This window comes from Myxocyprinus asiaticus, chromosome 26 (genome assembly GCF_019703515.2).
Source record: "Myxocyprinus asiaticus isolate MX2 ecotype Aquarium Trade chromosome 26, UBuf_Myxa_2, whole genome shotgun sequence".
Taxonomy (NCBI): domain Eukaryota; kingdom Metazoa; phylum Chordata; class Actinopteri; order Cypriniformes; family Catostomidae; genus Myxocyprinus; species Myxocyprinus asiaticus.
In genome coordinates, this window is record NC_059369.1 from 28342876 (window position 1) to 28369580 (window position 26705).

The 26705-nt window shown below is 36.9% G+C and overlaps 1 protein-coding gene and 1 pseudogene across 8 annotated transcripts; both read right to left on the reverse strand.

The window, feature by feature from the left end:
* Positions 1–1729: 1729 nt before the first annotated feature.
* LOC127416818 (proline-serine-threonine phosphatase-interacting protein 1-like) lies at positions 1730–19006 on the reverse strand. 8 transcript variants are annotated; one of them, XM_051656369.1, is made up of 18 exons: positions 18875–18988; positions 18718–18736; positions 18414–18541; positions 16558–16788; positions 14060–14160; positions 13855–13929; positions 13672–13706; positions 13439–13545; positions 13060–13122; positions 8299–8403; positions 7978–8023; positions 7463–7542; positions 6878–6976; positions 6254–6350; positions 5949–6033; positions 5495–5580; positions 4264–4376; positions 1730–3927 (listed from the first exon to the last, which is right to left on the reverse strand). In XM_051656369.1, exons 4-18 carry the CDS (start codon positions 16681–16683, stop codon positions 3796–3798), a joined length of 1350 nt encoding a protein of 449 aa, XP_051512329.1. In that variant the 5' UTR covers positions 16684–16788; positions 18414–18541; positions 18718–18736; positions 18875–18988; the 3' UTR covers positions 1730–3795. The 8 variants fall into 8 exon arrangements, with proteins under 8 accessions (XP_051512329.1, XP_051512333.1, XP_051512331.1 ...); XM_051656373.1 differs by lacking the exon at positions 16558–16788; XM_051656371.1 differs by lacking the exon at positions 18718–18736 and having other exon boundaries at positions 18875–18954.
* Positions 19007–19619: 613 nt separating this feature from the next.
* On the reverse strand, positions 19620–21367 carry LOC127417092 (reticulocalbin-2-like; annotated as a pseudogene).
* Between the last annotated feature and the right edge of the window lie 5338 nt (positions 21368–26705).

The window sequence follows — 26705 nt, forward strand, 5'->3', positions numbered from 1 at the left end:
TGGATGCCAACATTTTGAAGCTCCAAAATCCACAAAGGCATCATAAAAGTAATCCATATGACTCCAGTGGATAAATTCATATCTTCAGACACGATATGATAGGTGTGGGTGAGAAACAGATCAATTTGTCATTTTGTATCATTAATTCTCCTCCCTCCAGTAGGATGTGATATGCACAAAGACTGTGAATCACCAAAAACAGAAGAAGAATGAGAAAGTGAATGTAAAGTGGAAATTGACTGAGCAGGGAGGACAATTTATAGTAAATAAAAGACTTAAATATTGATTGTTTCTCACCCACACCTATCATATCGCATCTGAAGATATGGATTTAATAACTCAACAGTCATATGGATTACTTTTATGATGCCTTTGTGGATTTTGGAGCTTCAAAAGTTTGGCACCCATTCACTTGCATTATATGGACCTACAGAGCTGAGAAATTCTAAAAATCTTGGTGTTCAGCAGATGAAAGAAAGAATTTAAATTTTTGGATAAACTAACACTTTAAGCTTGCAATGCTTCTGGGAAACGCAGCCCTGATTGATTGCTGTGGACTATAGGTGAGTGATAAACTTCTGTTCAATGATATGGAAATAAAACGAACAATATATTGACATCTAAAGCTCTAATCAATGCTTTACTCTTCTGCCACAATAATGTATAAATTATCTGACTTATATTTATTGTATACATATATTTTTAAATATTACAGATTTAATTATCATAATTTGGAGGCATTTCTCAGCAAATAAAGGGAAGTTAGATTTCTGTGCTCTTGGATCCCTCAACAACACAAGGATAAAATGATGTCATGTTATTTATAGATAGTTGAAACACATCCTGGTAAAAGAATGAATTAATTTGTCTTCTTAGTTTACACATACAGTTTAATGTATAACAAAGTACGTGAAGGATGTATAGTAAAACAGGATCTTCAAAAAGAGAAATGTGATACCTGTTAAAGAATTAACATAGTGTTGGCTTGCTGGGTGTCTGTGCACTCTGGCTATGTAAGTGCTGAAAAAGCACGTGTAAGGACAACAGATCTCTGCATACGTTTTAAAATATGACTTGAGTTACTTCCCTGGCTTCCTGTTTTTGCTTGTGACAAAAACCAGAAAGCAGCTGAAGTCCTAATAATGATGTTCAATTTCCGTTTTTGGCAAGTGATCTTTAAAATGAGGTTGAGGAATCAGCCTAGATTCCAACAAGAAACGTAATACATGCACAAAGTATTCTGCATAATGAGTTTTTATTTATGGTGCACTCGATGAAGCAACCAAACGTCACAAACACTAGGTAGATTATTCCCATTAAAACTGTCAGATTTCAAACCTTAGCTTAATAATTCTTTATCCTCTTGCAGTTCTTGTAATAAACACAATTATGATTGCTAAACAATTATGTGTTGAAATGAGTATCATGCCTGTGAAATGCTTACAAAGTTTTTAAATGTTCCCTGACCAAACACCACGGTCACATTGGAAACTTGAGGATGGGACAAACAAGGTCAGTCTGTTAAAACTTTAAAAAGTTTGTGACTGGTTCGATTCATTACTTGTGCTCTTGAGTGCCAACTGCCTGACAGTGCTGCAGAGTGCCATTGGAATGTGATAGTATGAAAACACAGCAATAGTGTTCAAACCATCCCACAAATAAATGTGATAATTTAAAGAATCAGTCTTTCAGTGAGTTATATAAAGTAAATTGAAACATGAAGCAACAATCATAATTACACAACTTTATTATATCCTGCCACCCAAGTGATGAAGAACTCAGAGCTCTGAATATATGGATGATATAACCTTTAATAAAATGTTAGATGACCATGAAGTCCAATCCAATGTTACTTTTGTACTTTTCACCACACTTAGAGGATGTTCGCCCAGATTTTTTACTTCGTAGCAAATAAACAAATCACAGATATGACGGCAATTGTTTTTTTTTTTTTTTTTTTTTTAAATAGCTGAACATTCTGGCTTCGTGAAACATCCCTCAAACAAATTACATTACATTAATTAATGGCATATTTTGTTCCAGATCAAGTAGAGGAAAATATTAGGGAATCACTCAATGTTTAGGAAAAAATTATGGAATCACCTTGTAATTTGCATTTCTAAAACAAATACAGGCATAAGTCTAAAAATACAAATTAGTCTGCAGTTAAAAGAGAGTGCATACAGTCCTTAACGAGCTGTTGGACTAATTTAGAGAAAACATGGCCCGAACAAGAGAGTTGTCAATTGAAACAATGGAATGATAATAAAACTCCTTCAAAAAGGAAATCCAACATGAAGTGTGGCAAAAGAAGTTGGTTGTTCCCAGTCAGCTGTGTCTAAAATTTGGTGCAAGTATAAACAAAATGTCAAGGTTATAAAAGGAAAACATACAGGTAGACCAAGGAAGACGTCAAAGTGTCAGGATAGAAAACTCAAAGCAATATACCTTGAAAATAGAAAATGCACAAAACAAATGAAAAACAAATGGGTGGAAACAGTGTCAATGTTTTTGACAGAACTGTAAGAAATCGGCTGAATGAAATGGGATTTACTTATAGAAAAGCCAAATGAAAACCAGCACTAACAACTAAACAGAAGAAAACAAGGCTACAGTGGGCTAAAGAGAAGCAATCATGGAGTGTGGATGATTGGATGAAAGTGATATTCAGTGATTAATCGTGAATCTGCATCGGCCAAGGTGATGATGCTGGAACTTTTGTTTGGTGCTGTTCAAAGAAATATATAAAGATGAGTGCCTGAAGAAAACAATCACATTTACTCAGTCATTTATGATATGGGGTTGCTTGTCAGGTAAAGGACCAGGGGAGATGGCAATCATTACCTCAACAGTCAATGCACAGATGTACATTGAAATTTTGGACACTTTTCTCATTCCATCGATAGAAAATAGGTTTAGTCATTTTTCAGGATGATAATGCATCTTGCCACAGAGCAAAGAGTGTAAAAGCTTTTCTCTAGGAAAGGCATATTAACTCAATGACATGGCCAGCAAACAGTCCAGATCTCAATCCGATTGAAAATTTATGGTGGAAATTGAAAAAATTGGTCCATGATAAGGCTCCATCCTGCAAAGCTGATCTTAAAAGCCAGAGGAGGAGCAACAAAGTACTAATTGTGATTCCCTCATTTTTTCCTCAACATTAAGTGATTCCATAATTTTTTCCTCTACTTGATCTGGAAAAAAATATAACATTAATTAAAATAATGCAATTTAATTTGTTTGAGGGATGTTTCATGAAGCTAGAATGTTTAGCTATTAAACAAAATTTTTTTGTGTCATATCTGTGATTTGTTTATTTGCTACAAAGTAAAAAAGCTGGGTGAACATCCTCCAAGTGTGGCGATACCATAATTTTTGCCAGGGGTTGTAGAGACCAAGCCTAAAATTCTGTAAAGATATTTGTACACAAAAATCTCTATTCAAACTATGCATTGACACATTCAGTCTTCTCTGTGAACTGAAATCAAACTGAAATCATGGCAAGTTCATAGTGGTCATCGTTTGCTGTACATTCTGATGTTTTTTTATTTACAATAAATAATCTAATAAAACAATAAATATAAATCTCAACATTAAGAATGTTCACCCATAATCACCAGTTGTTGATTACAGCTGAACCTGTAGGAGAGCTGATCTAACATCAGATTCCATGATCAATACAGATTTTCAGAGATATTTTATAAGAAGTGCCCTTAATAACTCGGTTATTAAATACCATTTAAGGACAGGGGGAGACTTTCCAGTGCGCTCTAGTACTTTACTACTCTTGATTCATATCTTGGCCAAGTAGGAGCCTGGAACCAGCCCAGTCTGACCATTCCTCTCCACCATCCACCAGCCGTCTTCTCCCTGTTCCACCACGAGCAACACCTCCCCCACAGAGATGGAGAGCTCACCAGTGCACTGCACACACAAGAGTTAAGCTCCCTCAGTCCCTTATCAAACTATAATAAACATTTCAGTCACTGTCCAAAAAAGGATATTAAACTTGTTCTGCTCTAAGGTAACAGCCAGGGTAAAAATGAATATTTTGTCAAATAAATATGCCAATCTCAACATTGACTACAGGCAGACTTTCTTGAAAGCTTTAAGTAATTATAGATTTCTAAGTGATGACTGAATTTGGAACTCAACTTGAAACTCAACTTCCAAAATTGTTGTTTTTTCCCTAGTGAATGCATATTGTTGCTATTCATTTTAAGGCCAATTTTAATCAGTTTTTCTCTGAACTTTTCTTACCTGAGCTACATAGTCATACTGAGCCTGGTATTTCTCACTGTGAAAGGCTGCATTGTTTGGTGTTTCTTGCTGAAATCCAGGAATGGACGCATATACCCCATCTGCGTTGTCAGCTAGAGTATATATATATATATATATATATATATATATATATATATATAAAAAAAACTATTAGATCAATGATTCTAGATCCTAATATAAATGGCCCTATTAATTGAGAAACTACATGTGCATTTGTTCTTGTAAACACTAATGTGATCAATACATACATATAATTTCCCTTATACATATGCATTTTAACCTAAGATCTTAATGCTGAAAAAAAAAAAATATTTACATCTGTGATATTTGTCAACTACCCAAATACTATTCAAAGAAATGGTGATCCAAAGGTGGCTCCTTGTGGTGAAGATCTGCCATCTAGTATTAAAGGAATATTCCAGGTTCAACACAAGTTAAGCTCAATCGACAGCATTTGTGGCATAATGTTGATACCACAAAAATACATTTTGAATTGCCCCCAATTTTCTTAAAAAAAGAAGAAAAAAAAGAAAATCGAGGTTACAATGGAAGTGAATAGGGGGCCAGTTTTTAAATGTTAAAAGCCACAAGACATAAACAACATGCGTGTAAACATGATTTTAGTGTGATCAAATTGCTTACTAACCTTTTCTGTGTAAAGTTATCAGATTTTACAACGTTGTTGCCATGATTATGTAATGTCAACAAACCCTAGAATGACTGGAAAAACGACAATTTAAACAACTTCACAGCTCAAATAATATATGAGTTTTAACAGAATTCATGTGTGCTTTTCTAAAATTATAAGCTTAGAATTTCTGCCTTTAAACCCCCCAAAATTGGCCACATTTACTTTCATTGTAAATGCCTCACTGTAACCTAAATTTTTGCTCTCTCTCTCTCTCTCTCTCTCTCTCTTTTCTTTTTTTAAGAAAAGAAGGAAAGAGTGTTGTGGTAATCAACATTATGCTACAAATGCTGTTGATTGAGCTTAACTTGTATTGAACCCGGAATTCCTTTAAAACACCAGTAAATGTAACTGTACTGTATGCTGTAGATGCAAAATGTGGATGCTGCTAAGCTACAACTTAAAAAGAATGTTTTATGACAAATATAATGTGCTACTTGAGACAAAAAGCTATGAAAAATGCAGAAGCACACAATATGTTACTGAAACTAAACATTGTCCTTATGTTTTTGTGATACATACCAGATGAGAGTGCTGATGGCTGAGTACATTCATGAATATTATTTTTAGAGCCAACTGCACAATTGCCTTGCAGAAGATTTGAAAACCTTTCAAAGGAAATAAAATTGCATAAACATATCAACACTGCACATTAACATAAGGAAGCGATTCAGATATCATCACCGATAACCTTTGACCTGCACAACATAAACAAATTTTTATTGCATTATAATTATATTTTTAACTCATTGCACTTTATGCAGATCAGCATGGAAACCTCTATCACAGTTCAGCCTGCAAACTGTTTGTGTGACATCCGCTAGCAATTTATAACCCATAAACCAGTATTTGTGTTGCAAGGAAAAAAATATGACAATTGCAATATGACTCTAAAAACGGTACACTGCCTCATACATGTTGCCTTTGTTTTCTGTTTTGCCAGAAAAAGAAAAAGACCCAACAATGAAAAACTCACTTCTTTATCACACCTCCAAAGCGAACGACGCCATTGCTGTCCATCGTGGTTTCTTTGTCATAGTAGTTCTCAAACACAATGGGTGCTGCGAACACAGTGAGGAAATTTTCAAGAAAACACACAGCAGCACTTTTCCCTGACTATATCATTATTATTAGTGATTAATTGCACCATGTCATAATGGCAGAGTTTGTGATTGTTTCTGCTTGAATTACGGAGCACCAGTACACAAGGACAAGAATAGATTTTTGACAAATGTAGCATAATTAAAAAATGTCATGGAAACAGTGTGGAACAGTATTAACCTGAGGGAGTTGTGCCAGTGCTTTTCATCTGGATGAAACTGTTGATGTCTGCTGTGATGTCACACATTTCTAGAACTGTCCTCACTTCCTCAAAACACTGCATAAAAACGGTGATCAACAATCTGACAATCTGACCCGCACTTTAGTTAAAAGTTACAGTGGGGTTCAAAGAGACCACTAATGAAAATGCTTCTGTTTTGCAAATTTTCTGTTAAATTTTCATCACGAATTATAGGTTGTATTATCAGCATAACAATTAGTGTGAAAAGTTGAATGGGAAAAATTACATGAATTTCTGAATGTTTTGAAACCATGCATTTGAACTAGCACTGATATGTAATCTGACTTTTTGTACAATGGAGTTAACATGGTCAATGTCACAAATTTACTTGCATTTCATTTACATTTCTAGTGACCTAGAAATAGTATATAATCATATTTATTTAATTTTTTTACGTTATAATGTTATGCTAAATCATTCTATTTTCTTCCAGGTTTAAAAGGAGGGGAAATCCAAAACTTTGATGTGGTCTCAGACTTTTGGACCCCACTGTATGTAATTATGACTAGAATTGTTAAAAATGCTCTAATCTTTAAATAACAGGTAAGAAAACTCATACTGACCTCATCATCTTTTACGCATTGCATGGAGAAGTGGTTACAGTGGACCCAAATAGCATTTCTCAGAATGTTAATTCTATCATTTTCCTGTTGCTGGAAGACCTAGAGAAATTCACAGAACATCTAATTATCACAACATCATAACGATAGTATGTCTATGCCAACTATAAGCTTCTAATGTAAAGGCCCATAAATCAGACATTGACATTTCAACAGTAAAGCAAAATAGAGTAGAGCAAATGTAATCAATAACAGAATGGCATATGGTGATTTAATCAAGACATTGTCAAACTGTTTTAATCCATATGGCATTGCTAAACTGATTATATATGAATGTTAATTTACAATTATCAGTAGTACACATTGGTGATCAGAATTGGTGTTATCAGTAAACCTGTTTTAATAAGCCAAAACAAAGTATCTGTTGCAGTCTAATTCTGTAGTTGTGGTTTGTGGTGCATAATGGGTAAAACAAAAAGATAAAAAGGGAAGGTCACTTTCAGTATATGCTGTGGTTCATAGCTTCAGTAGAGAGGTATAGCTATTTCTGAAAGACAGAAAATGATGTAGGTGTGTGTTTCTCTCTACCTCACATGTGCACTCGTGCGTGGTCTCCCATTCCTGACGAATCTTTTCCAGTTGTTCTATGTTTGACATGTACTGCTTCTCTGTGAAGCAATAATATACATTTGCATCACGGCTTTTCCAGCATTTGAAATGTATATTCATTTGAAAAATGCTCCTTACGTTTTTTCCATCAGATCTAACCTTTGATATATTTATTTATATTCTATCTATACAAAGTATAGATAGAATATAAGGGTTTAGTAAGGGTTTGACATAAATGGAGGGCAAGTGTTTTAAATGGTTGGCAAAAAATACCACCATATAGAAAATGCCCCTAAAAGCAACTCCAGGGGGCAAATATGTCAAATGTTATTTTTCTGACACTGATTGAAGCAATGTGAATGCTGCGTCTTAAACATTACAGACTGTTTTTGGTATGAATAGTTTTTTTTTCTTCTTCTTCTTTTTTGCATAGCAAGTCTTGCAATAGATGTTGCAATGTGTGAAATCACCAAAAAAAGTATAGTTGTTCTCACCAGCATCTGTGGCTGCTTCCCTGCACTGCTTTGCTTTGTTTTGTGTCTGTTAGGGTATAAATCACAAAATACTAAATATATCTACAAAAAAAAAAAAAAAATGTATCTGTTTTTTGGCATCAAAAATATAACTAGCATCCCTAAACTAAATAAATAATCTTGCTGTCACTTAGCACAATTTTTCATCTAATTTACAAATCATAGATCATATATTAGTTTACTTAATAAATCATAGATCAAATCATAATCAACAGAAATAGATGTCCTTGTATTATTAGTTAATTACACGGCAAATTCTGCCCATAATAATCCACATTTTACCTTTTCAGATTGTTTGGGGGTGACAGTGGGTGTATTGTTGAGCTTCTCAGCAGCCAGCTCAGCTTCATCAGCCTCTCTACACCTCTGTTCATACGTCCTTTTAGACTAAGCGAAGCAAGAGGAACAGGGTTGAACTTGAATGAGATCTACGTCAATCAACCATAAAATAAAAAATGAATCTGCAGGTAGCCTTAGAATCCTGTTCTCCTAATCTTAAACTCAATTCTTAGCTCAGTTTTTTGACTCTCTCATGAATGTCAGAAAAGGTCAGATTAAATTTTAAGTTCTACATGAAAGTTGATTGTGTTCCATTCATTGTGACTCAACTGGCTTTACACTAAATGTGAACTTACCCAAACATACACACCATCAATCTCCTCACAAATTCCTAATGAATAAATCATGATAAATCTGTGTCCATATTGCATAGTTTGGCAATACACTCTGCCCATTTTTCTATTTTTAAAACTATCGGCCGATTAATCGGTTATCTGCCCTTTCCACCACCTTACTTATTGTTTTGACATAATCCATTAGCGGTCAACCTCTTAGCACAAACTAACTTTCCTGGACTTTCACTTCAGAAGGAAAAACCTTCCCTATCCAATTCCCTTGCCACTTTAAAGAAACGTGAGCACTCAATCCTATTAATGCACTAACAGTAAAAAAAAAAAGAAGAAAAAAAAAAGAAAGAAAACTCTTAATTCATACATTCACTGTCTCTTACTTTCATTTCCGCTTGTATTTCTGTTAGTAAATTTTAAACTTTTGTATCGCAGCACTTCTCATATTACTGCCTCCTTAGGATGAATCGCTTATGGTGTATTCCTCATTTGTCAGATGCTTTGGATAAAAGCATCTGCTAAATGAAATAAATAAATGAATACAACAAAAAAAACATTCAACCTCTTGTCAACAGTTTTCTCTGGCTGTGTCTCGTTAGGAAGGATGCGTCCTGCGGAGGTCGCATTTGTCGGCCGCAAACGTCATCGAGGCTGTCTCATTTCAGAAATGCCAGTAGGACACTTCGAATGCAGCCTTCGAATGCGACCTTCTTTCAAGGGAATTCGGAGGATGCATGAGGTGTATCCTTCGTGGGCACTCATAACCCACAATTCTTTGCATCAACGGAAATGTCTAAAAAAATTACGCCAATTTGCCTGTAAATATGATGTTCAAACGCAAGGAATGTTACATTTCCAAGTTGAAGTACCTCAGTAGATGGGTGCAGATTATATAATATGTATAATTATATTAATATACAATTAAAGTATTAGACTAAAAGTACAACTGTAAAATCTATTTTCTTTTCTCTTTACATTATAACTCTCCTAAAATGTACCTCATACATTCCCTTCCAGAGGGACTTTGTTCCCAAAGCGCTCACGCTTGTTAAAGGTGCAATATATAACATTTTCATGTAATATTCGCCTTTTTTGCCAATGTGTGAACGGCTTGTAACGCAACTTAAAAAATAAGCCCTTCCCGGACTTCCTATGTTGCCTATTAAAGCCTGTAGACTGATTTTCATGTGAAGGGAGCGGGTCGCTTTTGCCGGGAAAATCCAAAGGATGTGACGTTTATGTGCACTCCCGAGAGCCTAGCCTCAGTGCTTCCACTATTCAACAGCGTCAACTGACAGTCTGCAACACTAGGTAACGTTATCTTAGAGATGGAATCCAGCAAACGTCCGGCTCCCAGCACAACACCGACTCCTACGCAAACTCAGAGTAAGCCAAAAAAAAAAAAAAAAAACATTTATCTACTGAATCCCGTCTGGCTAATCGGGAACGTGATCGGGGTCGAGCGAAAACTAGAGTGAACATCAGCAGGGCATTTGATTCCTGGAGGGACCTTTGTTTGGTTTTGGGGATCAAAACCGACCCTGAATTGGCGTTCTTCTTATTGGACAGGTAAGCTTACATAACTGCAAAGCATGTGAAATATAGTGCCATAAGGATTGATCTGTGTAATTTTAGCTAACTTGATCTTGCCTGCTAACGCTGACAAGTTGCTTCGTAACTTTCAAATAATTTAAATGATCTTCTCTTTATGCTAAAAGTCAGGTTAATGTCAATGTTAATCTGTGTTAATTATTCAGCAAGGTAAACTACAATAACACATGAAATGAATGCTAGGCAATGTTCAAGATAATGCAAAAAGCTCCATTCATTAGTGTAATGTAACTTGGTTATACAGAAAATATATACATTCTATTATTATAAAACAACAGCGCATCAATATATGACAGTTGTGATAGAATCACCTCAATACTGAATTGTGCCAACATATTTATAATGACCAGTATATTTTATAAACAGCTACTGTCATCATCCACCAAATTTATCTAGCAGCTATTGATAAAGCTGGCTAGCTAGCTATATTGTATAAATGCAGTCAATGTATCATGCAAAGAAAAGTGATTACTTCAAACTACAGTCTCGCATAGTCAGACCTATTTCCACACTTTGTTTTAGCCCTGTTCCAGCACTGGAGAGTCAAATATAATATACAGTCTCAAAGTTTCTAGTAAAATAATCATAACTGTGTAATTTTAATTATGATGCCTCATCTGTCAGCATGATGCCAGTGAATCACTTTGTCTCTTTGTACATTACGTCATTGTTTTGGTCGATGCTGTGTCCCTATGGAGTGTGTGCACATGATCACGAGCAACAGGCAGCTGGCTGCAGTTCGCTTAACGGCCACAGGTGTCATTAATTACAAGAGTTTCTTGTTTCAATCTTACATACTGCACCTTTAAAGAGTGGCGTGCTGTCATAGAAACCATGATATGTTCCGTTTCCATTTGTCCTACGGAGGCCGTCTCGTTTAAACGAGGCTTGTTTAAAGGAGGACACTCGGTATACTGCAGCCTTCAAAGGACGCGTCCTACCTAGCATGCAGCCTTCCAAACGAGACACAGCCTTATGTAACCAACAAACAACCTATGTAACCTAGTGTGACGAGGTGGAGGGCGTGGCTGGGCCATGAGGATACACGCCCGGCGCTGAGTTGCCTAATCAGCGGGAGAGAAATAAAGGAAAAGCCGGATACGCCGGAGAGAGAGAGACACACGTGGCCGCTCTGTGTGTGTGTTTATGTTGCTGTTTTTCCAGTTTGATGTTCTGTGTAATTAAAAGTCGTTGAATGTGGATCCCGCTCCCGCTTCCTCCTTTCCCAGATGAACAGAGATCTTTCACACTGGTGCCGAAACCTGGGCAAGGAGGAAGCGGGAGCCAGATCCACATTCAACGAACTTTAATTACACAGAACATCAAACTAAAAACACAGCAACAGGAGGCGGAGGAACCGCCGCCGTCTGCCAGGAAGCAGAGAAGCCGTTGCCGTATGCCAGGGGACGGAAGAGCCGCTGCCGGCAGCCAGGAGACAGACTTTTGTCATCCGCCATGCGGCTGAGGACCGGGTGGGTGGCGTGCCCGCGGAAGCCAAAGAAGAATGTTTTCTTTTCTCTCTCTCTCTCCTCTCTCTCTGTCTCTCCTGCTAGCTCTTTCTCTCTCCCCTCTCCCTCCCCTCGTCTCTCTCAGATTCTGCTTCACTGTAACCAAAAAAATTTTTTATTTTACTTTTTTAAAGAAAAGCAGGGATGAGTAAAAATTTATTTTTGTGGTAATCGACATTATGCCACAAATTCTGTGGACTGAGCTTAACTTGTATTGAACCCGAAATATTCCTTTAATGGTTTTCTAATATGCATCATGACTAACCAAGTAACTCTATACTTCCTTCAATGTCTTTTTGCCCTAAAAATATTTTCATGACAACATAACAAGTGCCTGTTTAGAGGAAATTGCAAATATATGAGGAAGAGAGAAACCAAACATTGAGAAAAAAAGAGGCCATGTTTGAGGTAGTGTATAAGCATGGGGGCAAGAATGAATACACTTCTGGTAGAGAAGTGAGACTTCCTGGGGTGACAGTTACCACATTTAGAAGACCCAGCCCCCACCCTTCCCTGCACGTTAGTTGCTCAGAGGTTACCACATGCACTGATCACTCACTTTCACCCTTCCTTTTCTTGTTTTTTTGCTTTCAGTCTCTATTAGGGCAAATAGAAAATATTCAGGAGTCTATACAATTTATATTACAAAGGTTAAATCTGAAGTAACTTTTCCAGTGTCACATTACTTTCTCCTATCCTTGCTTAATATGCAGAGACAACTATAAGTCAGCCATTCGTATGTTGATTTGTTCGAAAACGGTAAACATTGACCAAGTTGGGGGCGGGGCTATCTGTTTGTTTGATCAAAAACAGATGAGATGAGTATTTGGAAAAGCTGTTTAAAAACAGGGGTGGCATGGTGGCTTAGTGGGTAGCATAGTCGCCCCACAGCAAGAAATCCTGGCTCAACCTGGGCCTTTCTGTGTGGAGTTTGCATGTTCTCCCCGTCTTCGTGTGGGTTTCCTTTGGGTACTCCTGTTTCCATCACAGTCCAAAGACAAACTGGACAAGTGAATTGGAGACTCTAAATTGCCTGTTGGTGTGAGTAATAGTGTGAATGTGTTTTTGGACTGGCCATCTGTCTAGGGTGTTTTCGTGCCTTCACTGGGATTGACTCCAGTTCAGCACTACCCGCAACCCTACATAGGATAAGCAGCTACAGAAAATGGATGGATGGATGTTTGAAAACAATGTTTTTACAATTCCGTTTGGTTGCGTAGAAATTACATACTTCAGCTTCAGAGTAAATATTTAAACAAGGACAATATCAGCCAATATGTATGCAATGCAACACTCACCTCCATGGTTTTCTTATATAATGACACCTTGATCTTTTGAAACTTTTCCATGACTCCCTCAAACTGTAACGAGACATAAACATTTTTCAGAAGTCAGTTCTCTAAGTGACTAACCTTAATCTCTAAAACTAGGGCTTCTAGCACTTATACCTATAAATGAATACATTCAGATATAATTTACTAAAGCAAAGGTATTACGCATCTCATACAAAACCATACAATTGGTGAGAACTGAAAACAAGAAGCTATACTTGGTTTGAGCATGTGTATTTCTATCAGCATTTACCGACCATAACTTCAAAAAAAGAGTAACCTGTGAAGAACTTTTTGTTGACAGATCTGTAAAAGGCTATTAGCAAAGCAACACATAATGTAGTACCTTTTTCCGCTGCTCCTTCTGCCGCTCTCTGAACTGCTCCATACGTTTTACCTCTTCTCGTAACATTCCAGAGAGCTGTATGTGCAAATTTCCAATGTTCTCCATTTCTAGGCGAGAAGAAATTAGCATATTTGATTTATAAGTTGTAAGATTAGCCAAAAATAATTAAAAAAATTAAAGAAAAGAAAATTTGAAAGAAAAATCAGCAAATTATAATTTGGGGTGTTACTTACGAGATTTTAGTTGGTCAAATGATGCTTTCAAAGTGCTACAGAACCAGAGCAAGAAAACAAAGATTTATGCTCAAAACCATTGATTTGTATGCAAAATATTAAAACATACAGACAAAAAAAAATAACATACAGTATGTAAAACAGCTTTGCAATCACTGTCTATGAAATAGGCTATATACTTACCCAATTTCACTTTGACCTCCTGCCTTGCGTGCTATAGTAATCAGTTCCTTGCCGTACCTTTCCTCTGCCATTGCCCTGTAAGTAGAAGGATACTAGTCCTAACCAATACTTCACAGCTGTACTAGACCATAACAGACCAATCATTTTAACCAATAATAGACAGTTTATCTTGTAAAAAACAATATAAAGATGCAATTTTCGGTACCTCATTTTTAAGAGCTCCTCCATGTCTTTGCAAGTTCGTCTGCCTTCACATAGCCTCTGGATAAGAGTCTCATAGCCGATGTCACTGGTGAATTCTGGGCCCTAGAACCAAGAGAATATATATATATCATATTATTGAATTATAAATGGTGCATTGAAATTTCATTCTGTTTGATATTTTATTTTAAAACACTGGAACTCAAAATCAATTATTGTTAGGTGACATTGGTTTTATGTTGGGAAATAAAAAAATAAAAATAAAAAAAAAATAAAAAAAATATCTTGCTTGCATAAGTATTCAACCCCTGTGCTGTGGAAGCTGCCAGGTTACACTGATGAAAGAAACTGCCCTAACGAGGACACAATTACTTTACCATTGGCATCCACCTGTGAATCATTAAAGTTGCAACCACATTTTCCGGATAAAAAACCCATTGTTGAAGGATCATTGGTCAGGCTGTGAATCTGAAGGAAAATGAAGACCAAAGAGCATTCCACAGAAGTTAGAGATAAAATAATAAAAATGCATAGATTAGGGAAAGGGTACAAAATAATATCCAAATGTTTGGATATCCCAGTGAGCACAGCTGGATCAATAATCAGGAAGTTGAAGCTGCACCACACCACCCAGGCACTGCCAAGAAAAGGCCGTCCCTCAAAACTCAGCGCTCTAACAAAAAGGAGACTTGTGAGAGAATCTGCAGAGAGGCCAACAATCACTTTGAAGGAGCTACAGAGTTCAGTGGCTGGGAGTTGAGTAATGGTGCACCAGTCAACCATATCAAGAGCACTGCATAACGATGGCCTGTATGGGAGGGTGGCAAGAAAAAGCTGTTACTGAATGCACATCTGGAGTTTGCCAGAAAGCATGTGAGTAACTCAGCTGCGATGTGGGTGAAGGTTTTGTGGTCATATGAGACCAAGATAGAGCTTTTTGGCCAAAACTCGAAGCGCTATGTGTGGTGCAAAGCTAACAATTCCTATGCCTCAAGACATGCCATCCCTACAGTGAAATATGGTGGTGGCAGCATCATGCTGTGGGGATGCTTCTCATCAGCAGGGACTAGGCATCTTGTTAGAATTGAAGGAAGAATGGATGGAGCAATATATAGGGAAATACCACAAGAGAACCTGCTCCAAAAAACTGAAACTTGGGAGGAAATTCACGTTTCAGCAGGACAACGATCCCAAGCACAAGGCCAAAGCAACATTGGAGTGGCTCAAGAATAAGAAGATAAGTGTCCTACAGTGGCCCAGTCAAAGTTCTGATCTCAATCCTATTGAGAATCTGTGGCACTATTTGAAAATTGCAGCCCACAAGCATCACCCAACCAACCCGAACAACCTGGAGAAAATCTGCCGGGAAGAATGGGCCAAAGTCACTTCGTCATTGTGTGCAAAGCTGGTACATATGTACCCCATAAGACTTAAAGCAGTTATTGCAGCAAAAGGTGGCTCGACCAAATATTAATGTGTGGGGGTTGAATACTTATGCAAGCAAGATAATTCAGTTTTTTATTTTTCATAAAAATATTTCCCAACAAAAAAACAGTCACCTGACAGTAACTGATTTTGAGTTTCAGTGTTTTAAAATAAAATATCAATCAGAATGAAATTTCAGTGTACCATTTGTAATTCGGTAATATGAGAGAATTGGTCAGGGGTCTGAATACTATTGCAAGGCACTGTATATATAGTATCATAAAAAAAACTGTACCAGCCTTAAACTGTAATGGAAATGAACAGTCCATTTATGAGAACACACTACCACAATGGCATTAATAAATGTAATAAATATTCAAGAATTAATACATTAGGAATAGATTTCCCAAGAGAAAACCCATGGGATACATTTGCTAGATATGGGGACGTTTCTGGGCTCTAGCATTAAATGAACCAAAATGAGTTTTTATTTGAAGTGGTTAGCATATACTGTATGCGAGTGAGTGAGGAAGAATGTGGTTGCACACTAAGGTGTTTAAAACACTTTAATCATTGCCTGTGCTCACTGATGTGCAAAACTACTGACTACTAAAACTAAAATGCATGTAATACTCTGGTATTTGAACCCTTGGTGTGTCTGAACATGATAATTTTTTAGTTATTATATGTTTTAAATACAAAGAAAAACACAGCAGCCCTCAACTACTTTCAAATTAGCACGATTTACCTCTATTTTGTATATCTATTTTCTATAAAAAGAATGAACATTCTAAGGTTGAGCAGGATTATATTGTGTGGCATGTGTTGGGCCTCATGTATTCAGATAGAAGACAAAGGCAGGCCTAACGCAGTTGTAAAAACCTAACTCAAGCCCCCACCTTCCAAGTCGTAAATCTTACTGATAAAAGTCGCGCCAAAATCAAACAAAGGGAGTCCAAAACAGACTACAAATCTATGAAGCCTTGCTCACTAAAGGATCGAACTCTCAACTCCTATTGGATGAGGCACACAACAGAATGTCACCTCAAACCATGACATCATCAGGAGTTGAAATACCTCTGAAATGCTTTTGTGAGTTGCTTCCAGCGTCTTTGTTTGCAGCGTGTGGACGCAGCTCTTCGCTGCTCTCCGGTGCAACCTCGTGGCACAAGGACGTAACGTCCGACTTGAAACTGTGGCCATACAATCTCCATCTCGCTGGGCGAGTTGAGATTACTCTGTGTTCAACCGAACACTCTAACGGATCCAAAGGAGACCGCCGAGCAATCTGCATCTTCATCCGTTTGCCTACAGAAGTGAAGAGATTAAAGATTTCTCTTCCATCTTCAATCAAGTCGACATTTCTGAGTTCTCCGCCAGCCCGCCGAGAATCAACAGCCGTACCGCCCGCCGACAAGCGAAGAAACGGCCTCCCGTCATCACCCGAGCCTCAAGGAACCGGGTCAGAGTTAAAGGACGGAGGAAAACACATTCTACCTGTGTCCTCATGCGATTCAAGTAAGAGGTTTACGTCTGGGCAGAGACAGAATATTATAGTGTGTTATTCTTGTGTTTCAAGGTTTTTGCTTGTACAATTTACGGACCGCCATGTCCGCTCATTATTAATACTCAGGGTATTAATTATCACAATTTTGTTTTGCTGTATTGTGGTCCAACCAAATTGGATTGTTGTGCAATTTCGCCATCGCGGGTGAGACAGCAACTGAGTTCATCCATTAAAGAGTCAAATAACGCGGGACTTTTACGAGCCGTCCACCGCGTCTCTGAGTGATAAACTGACTGCTGTTTTCTCTCCCACTATCCAGAAATCAGCTTTAGGGCTGTCACTTCTCTCTCTCTCCCTCGTATTAACCACACACCCACACACACACACACACACCTTATGTGTTATAGAATTATTTTAATTTCTATATCTAATCATATCACTGTTTAGTTTGTAGTTGTAAGTCGGAAGTTTATTGACTGCATTGTATTAATTATTAATTGATATTACTGCATAAATAAACTTTGTTTATATTACAAAGAGAAGTGTTTTGGTTTGTTTTGCATACACCTGTGTCATGCTGACGGGATGTCAGTGCTCAGATTCAAACCTTCATTCACTGTTTTTTTTTCCCGAAAATCGATGTTCTTCGGATGTCGATTTTCCTAAGAAAACAATCTAATATTGAGACTGTTTTACTATCTGGTTATTAGTCCCTGATTTCAGGGTGGTGCCCCGTCAATGTTAATCCTTATTAATATTCTATTGATTTTTGATAATTGATAATTATCTTTGATGGTTGTTAAATTTGAATGATCAATAAGCTAGTGTTAATTTTAATTAATGTTTCATCGATGTTAACAATTGGCGATTATCTTTGATAATTGTTGATTTTAAAGGATTAAAAAAAGCTAACATTGATTCTCATCAATGTTCTATTGATTTTAATAATTAATAATTATCTTTTATAATTATTAATTATTGCTAATAACCAAACTTGCTCCTAAACGTAGCACACTACATTTACTGGAGCCCCATATGAGGTTTTAATGAGTTAGATTCAATTGATTAATTTAAATATTAATTAATAACTAAAGAAATAATTATTAATTATTTCTGATAGTAACACTGATCTAAACAACCAGTAAAGCCCTACACATGCAATTCAACCCAGAAGTTGCTTTGTAGATCGATGCTCTGACAACATAAAACTGATATATCAAAGCTGAAAAGAGAGGTGAGTGGGAACACGGTTACCCGCTCAAAGCAATTAATATTCTCCATGACATAATACCAGAATACATGACTATACATGAACACCAAATCCCCTACTCTCCCAAAAAAGATCTAGACAAGTTTAAGACACAAGACAGTAACTATTAAAGGTATAGTTCACCAAAAAATAAAAAATATGTCTTCATTTACTCACCCTCATGTTGTTCCAAAGTGTATGACTTTTTTCTTCAGTGGAAAATAAAACCAGATGTTAGGTGGAATGTTTGCCTCAGTCACTATTCACTCATTGCAACTTTGAGGCTGTCATTCTACCTAAAATCTCTTGTTGAGTTCCATGGAAGAGAGAAAGTCAACATGAGGGTAAGTAAATTAAAACAGTTTTCAATTTTGGGTGACGTAACCCTTTAAAACATATTCATGAAATTGCCAGTGCACAAAAATGTCTTACTAAGACACGTTACATTCATTTTGCGTTCTGAATGTTTAAGGTGACTGACCTGCGACGTCTGTGAAATACTGCAAGTTAAGGACACATTGATAATTTACCTTGTTAATCATCATATGCAATGTTACAAACACCAGGCATGTCAGCCCTAACACAGAACTAATAACATGCGATCTAAACTGTCAAATGTATTAAACATGTTCACTTACCCAAAACGCGTCTTTGAACTGTAATGGTGTCATTTTGAAAACTTTACAATCGTAAACGTGACTGAGGCACAGAGAAGGTACAACGAGGCCAAATTAAGAGAACTGAAAGGAAACAGACAATGCCATACACAGGAAACCAGACGTTGCACAATAATCTTGTGGTACTCAGGTTTGACTCAGATAAGGAAGTTCTCTCCTATGATGTAAATGACCATGGACAGCATGCCTGACAGATAATAGGCTTGCGTTTAGCTGCCATTTGAATACTAGATAGGATGAGACCTGAAACAGGATCTAAAACAGTGGGCTTTTGGAAAATATAGTGTAAATATTTCGGTTTATAAGACATTTTGAACACATAAAGTTAGCTACTAAAAATCTAAGCAAAGTTCAGTTACTTTTTTATGACTTAAAGTACAAGCTGTTTAGTGGCAGTTAAATCAAGACACAGGCATAATGATTTGAATATCTTTTAACTCCGAGCAACTGTACAGTATTTGAAAAAAGGAAAAAAAAAGAAGAGTATTACGCAGCTTAATCAAAACAAAAGATAATCTTAAAAAGGTTGAAGCCTTTTGTTGTCTCTACTTTCAAAGTGGCTTGTTCACACAGATATGAACAGTGTTAAAGTATCAGGAAATGCACAAACAGTGAAAATGTTATCTAATAAAACTTATATAAATACCTCAAGTAGTCTTTCATTGTGACACCACAAAAATGAATCTATTTATTAAAATGTCAATTATTACAGTTCATCATACGGCACATGGAGCTGTCACCCGTAATTAGTCACTTCACTGTTCATGAAAATGTCTTTTCATGAACAGACATGTTTTTTTTATTTTTTATTTCTGCCTGCCATAGCCTTTCATCACCATCTTGATCCATTTCCTTGATAAGACAAATAGATCAACATTTAAGAAAATACAATATTCAGAATTCGGGTTCAGGTTTATGAAATATTTCTTTAAGCAGATAAAAAATATATTTGTAGAAATGTGGACTGGCATTCTTTGACTCCCACCTCTTCTCGTGCAGAACCATAGCTGTTCGGAGCAACCCAGCGGAGCTGTTCATCTCTGTTCAGTTTTTCATCCTTATCCTGGTCATACAAATCCTTAGAGCACACTGTTTCCTCCACCTCCCACTGCAAAGGCTTGTCCTGCTCTTAAACATAAAAAGACAAACATATACTGTATGTTCTAATAATAATGCACCACACTCTGAGAATATCTAGATGCTAGCATCTTGTTTTCTTAAAAATCTGTGTTTTCTCTTAATAATTACAAAATAATTGCTTGAAGAAGTGTGTATGATGACAATATACATTATAATTTATCACAACATAGTCTTACCATTTGCTCTGAGATCTCCAATTAATTCACCCAAGCTAATAAATCTGTCTTTATCCAAGTCATATTCGCTAAGCACATCATCAATGGCAAAATGCTGGAAAAAAAAAATACAACCACACAATACAAGGTCATGTATGTGTAGTCACAGATTTGGAATCATCCCGAGAGAGAGAGAGAGAGAGAGAGGGAGAGAGAGAGAGACAGACAGACAGACAGACACTTCTTGTTGCATTTTACACTCACAGCCATGTGGTCCACCTCAGATGGATGAGTAAATGCAAGAAACTTGGTTAAGTTCAGGCCAGCTGAGCCATCCATATAAGCAAAGTCAAAATGTCTTTTTTCCTTGACATGAAGCTGTGGGCGAATAAACCAACAATATCTGTCCATCACTCAAGATCTTTCTTGACCATTTCACAATACAACCTGTTAAAGGTGCACTCAAGAATATTTTTAATAAGTCATCTTGAACTTACAGTGACACCTAGTGGTGAGGATGCAGATCACTCAAACACAATAGTTTTCAGTTGCCAATGCCATTGTACAAATTCACTATTCATAGTTAGCCATGATTAATTTAATCCATGAGTGACAGTGTCCAATAACAGGGCAGTTACTGAGATTAAGCCAGCAGTATTCGGCTGGTCATGTGATCTTAACATAGTATCCCCATGAAGGGACCCTCTCCATGTAGAATAAAACAGCTTTTATAAGGTTACTGACATGACTGGCGTCTTGATCTCATGTGAGTAGTCATGTTCTTGTACATCTGTTGCAAAATTACTATTCACTTCTTTAGTAGTAAAATGCACCTTTAAGGAATTATCTATACAAACTAACAGATCTGAGAGACTCTTCCACTGGGTCCTCAAGAACAGCATCATCCACTTCCACAGTATGACCATGCATAACCATGTTGTTTCATCCCAAGACACCAGTCCATGGCTGTTTGAGTCAAACTCAGGGAAACGCTCCTCAGCATCATCCAGCGCATATCTCCTATACACTCTCTGTATCCATGACGTGATTTCCTCTAGATAAGCCACAGAGAGCACACTTTGTAATTCTAATTAAGTCACATCCGCAGTGGGTTATATAAGTATGCAAACATACTCTTTGTAAACCATAACAGACTCATGAATATGTACAGTATGTGCTCACAAACATCAACCAAATATGAACTGTGAACTCTTGTGATGATGGGCTACAAACTCCAATGCCACAGGCAGCCTCTTAAATAACATTGACGAGTGCAACATAATGGGTTCAAATGATTGCAGCATATTGAAAGAATATATATGAATAAACAACACTATCTATGGTATGTATATTTTATGGTTTGCTGAGTATCTGCTGAAATCAGGGACGTCATGCACATAATGGTTTTGAGGGTCACCAGGGTCAACCAAACCCAACCCACCACCGCCCTTTGTGCAAAGTTCATATTGCTGCAACAAGCAGTATAAATCACAAGAAATGGTATAAAACACCTGTTTTAATCAGTAATTGTATCAGAAATGGTTACAGTCGATTGCATAACTTTCTTGTGCTCTTGCCACTTCTTTTGTGCACATATTTTCCATACACGACATAAGAGGCAGTGCAAAATGTGTCTCAGCTCAATACAGAGTGAGCTGAAGCCTGTCAATAAAGAAGGTGAACATGTAGCCTTCCCCTGAATGAGGTGATTACTGTAAATGTAGTTTTCCATGTTCAGTGTAAGTTATAGATAATATAACTAACTAAATGGACTTACTAAAAGAAAATTAACCAAATACAATGGTTTGTATTTTGTGTCTTGTATTTCTCTTTAAATCATCCATGCACACTCAGTAGATTTGAAATAGGTGTCACGACTGGTGGGCTTGGTTGACACTTAAAAGCAATCTAAAGTAATATTAGTTCTTTTTAACATGTATCTATTACCATTACATTCTATTTTAGAAAAATGATATAAAAACGTTTTCAAGAAAATTATTTCATAATTACATTCCTGTGGGATTTAATCTCAGGGTACGCACAACAACCTGACCAAGAAAAGAAGTGTACCCTTATTGTCAAGAGGGGTCCGGGCATGTTCCCTAGATTGAAGTTTTAAGTACATATGTATCTATTGGCTAAAGCATTTCTAAAAGAGGCCATCGATACCAGAGTGATGTATATTAACCATTCTATTAAGGGGCAATATTTGACCCCTGGAGTTGTTTTTCATGGGCATTTTTTACGTTTTAAGAGGGCATTATTGGGCCATCATCTGGCACAACAGTTCTAATTCATATTTCACCTCTGTGGTTTTAATAAACTATAATTGTCACATACAACAGTGCATCATGAGTTATTAGGATTTATAATGAATATATTAATTAATTTAATTTCAACATCACAATGCCTAGGGATGTTTAAGACGGCATAATTTCAAATTGACTAGTCGTGGGTTATGTCGATGATTAGTCAAAGACCTGTATAATTAGGTTGGAGTAATTTCCACAAGACACCAATCAGACGCATTTCTTAGACACTAAGCACAGCCCTTCAATAGGATAACAGACATTCAAAAAATAAATAAGCTTGATATCTACAACATTTGTTTTCACAAAACTGTCAAAGTCATCAAAATCCAAGCAGAAAAGTCAGATAGTAAAATATTGTTGTGGTGCTTTGTATGGTGTAGTGGTGTTTTTCACCCTTAGATGCATGTTTTATCAATACCTCTTTTTGTTTGTCTTCATTACATAACGAGTAAAATTCATAAATGTGAATATACACGATGTAAAAGCGTGTGGGTAGTAACATTACGCATAGCTGCTCATAAAATCACCGTGAGCTATGCGTTCAGGTGTATTAACTAAGTACAAAAGAAGAAATAAGAGAGCACTAATAACACTAAAAAAACAATAGCTATGGTGTAATAGTACATTTACAAAGGCGTGAAATAATGTAATGTTATTTAATGAGGTGCAAATTTACTTCTATTTCATAAATGAATTCCAAGGGCTAAATTCTTTAGTTTGACCTCTAATTTCAACTACAGAGTATTTAAACCTACACTTAAAAAATCCAAATATAGAAATAAAATGACACATAAAATATATCAAATATCAATTTTAGAACAATCAAACCAAACATTAATTTACAAAAGGTAGCCTAACTCATTCTTAGATGATAGTCTAAGAGTCTAAATTCCAGGTCGAACGTCAGTGTTTCAAAATACTACGATAATAAATGGATGGCTCACATGTAGGCTATAAAACAAAAATAATAATAATCTGTCCATGCATTTAAAATAAATAAAGAACTGAACAGGGCAGCACATTTTAAACATAGGCCTCACCACGTTAAAATGGAATGTGTTTTAAATGCCAGCTTTTTATAATCCGCAGAGAGACATTTTTTTTAATTCCTGAGAGAATCAAAAAGAAAATAACAAGGTTCCACCCAAAAATGCTCACAGTAAATAATACAAATATTCTTGATATTTCACAGAAAATTTGCAAAGAGATGATGCAAGGAAAGGGAACTTTACACAGATGAGAGAGTCGCTGCACCGTTTACAATCACAGTGATTGGACGAATGCTGTGGAAATGTCGCCAAGCAAACCATATCTGTTTGTCTTTAGTCTTCTGAAACATGCCAAGAAAACACGGAATACTGTCTCTTCATCACGCCAGTTATCGCTGTTTGACACATTACAGTTTTCCCCTAGACAGAGAATGTAAACAGCGTGGGTCCTCTCCATTCAGCCGCCCGCCGCTTTCTCAACGGATACAAAATATGCTGCTACAGAGGAACCATGTAAAACTGCCTTACATTACTGAAATAAATAAATAAAACGAACAGTTTTTATAATGACTGGAAAGGAGAGGAAATGAAGATAAGAGAGTGCTACGCTGCAAAACCAGTCAAACGCATTTCAGCACCAAAGGAATCTATATAATCTATATTAGACTATGAAGAAAAAAAAACCATCGTGCTTTATGTGCTTGACCTCCCCCATGAGGTGATCCAAGGCAGCCTGGACGTCGCCTTTAGCAGAACATGTGACTCAATTGGACTGACAAAAAAACTACATTTAGAATGTGAATAGAAGATTTCTTCCACATACACATTCTTTTTTTACATGCAATAATCATTCAATTTAATTATCAAAGGTAAAAATATGTTTTTGGAAGTTCAAATAATCCATTTAAATCCTATTGGCTCAAATATCTGAGGGAGCATGTGCCACCTTATTTTGAATGGGCATGACGCCTCTGATTGAAAATATTATGGGAAACGCAGTTGCCCGTGTGTGTCGCTAACTCCGAAGATAGTATTATTTCAAAAAGCTATGAGAACACCTCAAGAAATGCAACTTAATGGAAAAGCTAACACACTATCATTGTGAATCAAGCGATCTGATATATGCAACTAAGCGCAGAAATGACCATACATGACACAAAAATACTTATGTTTGAAGCAGTGGTGTAGTAGTGTCTAAAGAGGTGGGCATACTGTGAATTTATTATTTATTTATTATTGGTTAGCAAATATCCAATCACGTCTGAAATGAATGTTCTGATTGGTGGATCAGCTTAGTTGGACTGTCTGTCTTTGCCTGTGCCATCAGTTGTGCTCCCGGTGCTGCATCGCATTAGTAGATTGAAAAATTTCCGGGTCAAAAGACTACTCGTTGTTCTGGCAGCCATACGAATCATCAATTATTTCAGGTGGGCATATGCAAAATCCTAAGAAAGATAGGTGGGCATATGGCATGTGCCTGTGTATGCCCTAGACTACACTGCTGGTTTGAAGGAATGTTTCCTAAAGTTTTCAGCTGAGATTGTTGCCATGATGCGCTCTAGTGACAGACAATCATCTGCATTCTGTGCAACACATTTGTTACTGCCACCTGCTGGGCTGGGGGATAGGCAAATTATCTTCAGTAGCAATGGCAATCAATCAATCAATCAATCAATCAGTCAATCAATCAGTCTGTCTGTCTGTCTGTCTGTCTACATGGGGGTGGGTTTGTTTCACTCAGACCTGCAGGCAGCCATTCCGTAATACCCTAGCAACTGCCTAGCCACGCCCTAGCAGCCAGTTGGAACACCCTAGCAATTGAATATTAACACTCAAATCTCAGCTTCAGAATATCATAGATACATGGTGGTGGGTTATTTTGACTCGGCACAGCAGGCAGACATTCCATAACGCCCTAGCAACTGAACATGCCCTAGCAACCAAATGGAACACCCTATCAACCGTATATAGCAAAACTCATATCACAACAAAACCATATCGTACAGACATGGGGGTGGGTTCTTTTGACTCGGGACTGTAGGCAGACATTCTGTAACACCCTACCAGCTGACTTGCCAGCCATTCCCTAGCAACCAGATGTAACACCCTAGCAACTGTTTACAAAAACTCATATCGCAGCATCAGAATATCATAGAGACATGGGAGTTAGTTCTTTTGAGGGCTTTTTGCCAGCCATTCCTCAACCATCCAAAACATTCTAGCAACCGCTATCTATCTATCTATCTATAGTTGTGGTCAAAAATATTGGCACCCTTGGTATATATGAGTAAAGAAGGCTGTGAAAAAATCTGTATTGTTTATCCTTTTGACTTTTCATTCAAATAAATCACAAAAATCTAACCTTTTTTCCAATTAATTTTTTTTATTGATTCATATATACACAACAAAGAAAATCCAACACATATACAATGAATCAACATTTAACATTTAACCCCCACTTATATCCCTCCCCAATTACCAACCCCACCCTGACCCCCAACGAACACCCCTGTGGTCACATAAAATAATACATACACACACAAAAAAAAAAAAAAAAAGAAAATTTAATAAACATACATAATTAAACTAAACTTCTCTCTCCACATCCCCTCAGCCTATCCAAGATTTTGTTTTATTATCATGCATTCGATCTCAGACATTTGGCTCATTGGTCACTTCCACCTGAGAGAGCCCCTCCTTGGTGTTGTATTGAACAGGAAGTTCTCCGCCTTCCACAACAAAATAGTATTATATCTGTATTTCAATCGGGTCACTTCTCTGAGGCCATCAGATGACATTCATGCTTCAGCTCTGCCTCAGCACTTTCAATATTCCTTTCAAACTCCACGAGTTCTCGTGCTTTGGATTTTTTGATGAATGAGGCATACTGTATGATCCAGCCACCAAGAACTGCCTTAAGTGCCTCCCAAGCCATGCCCACAGAAGATACTGAGGACCAGTTAATCTTTGATTTCAGCCTTTAGCATTTGTTGGAATTCAGGATTTTGCAAAAGGGATATATTAAAGCATCAGCTATATGATTTCTTTTTCTCTGTATGTGGCAACACCTCTAAACACACCAGGGCGTGATCTGAGACTAAAATGTTTCCAATTGAACAATCAACAACAGATGAAATGAGTGACTTAGATATATATATATATATATTTCCACAAAATTATAACGACCACATTCCAT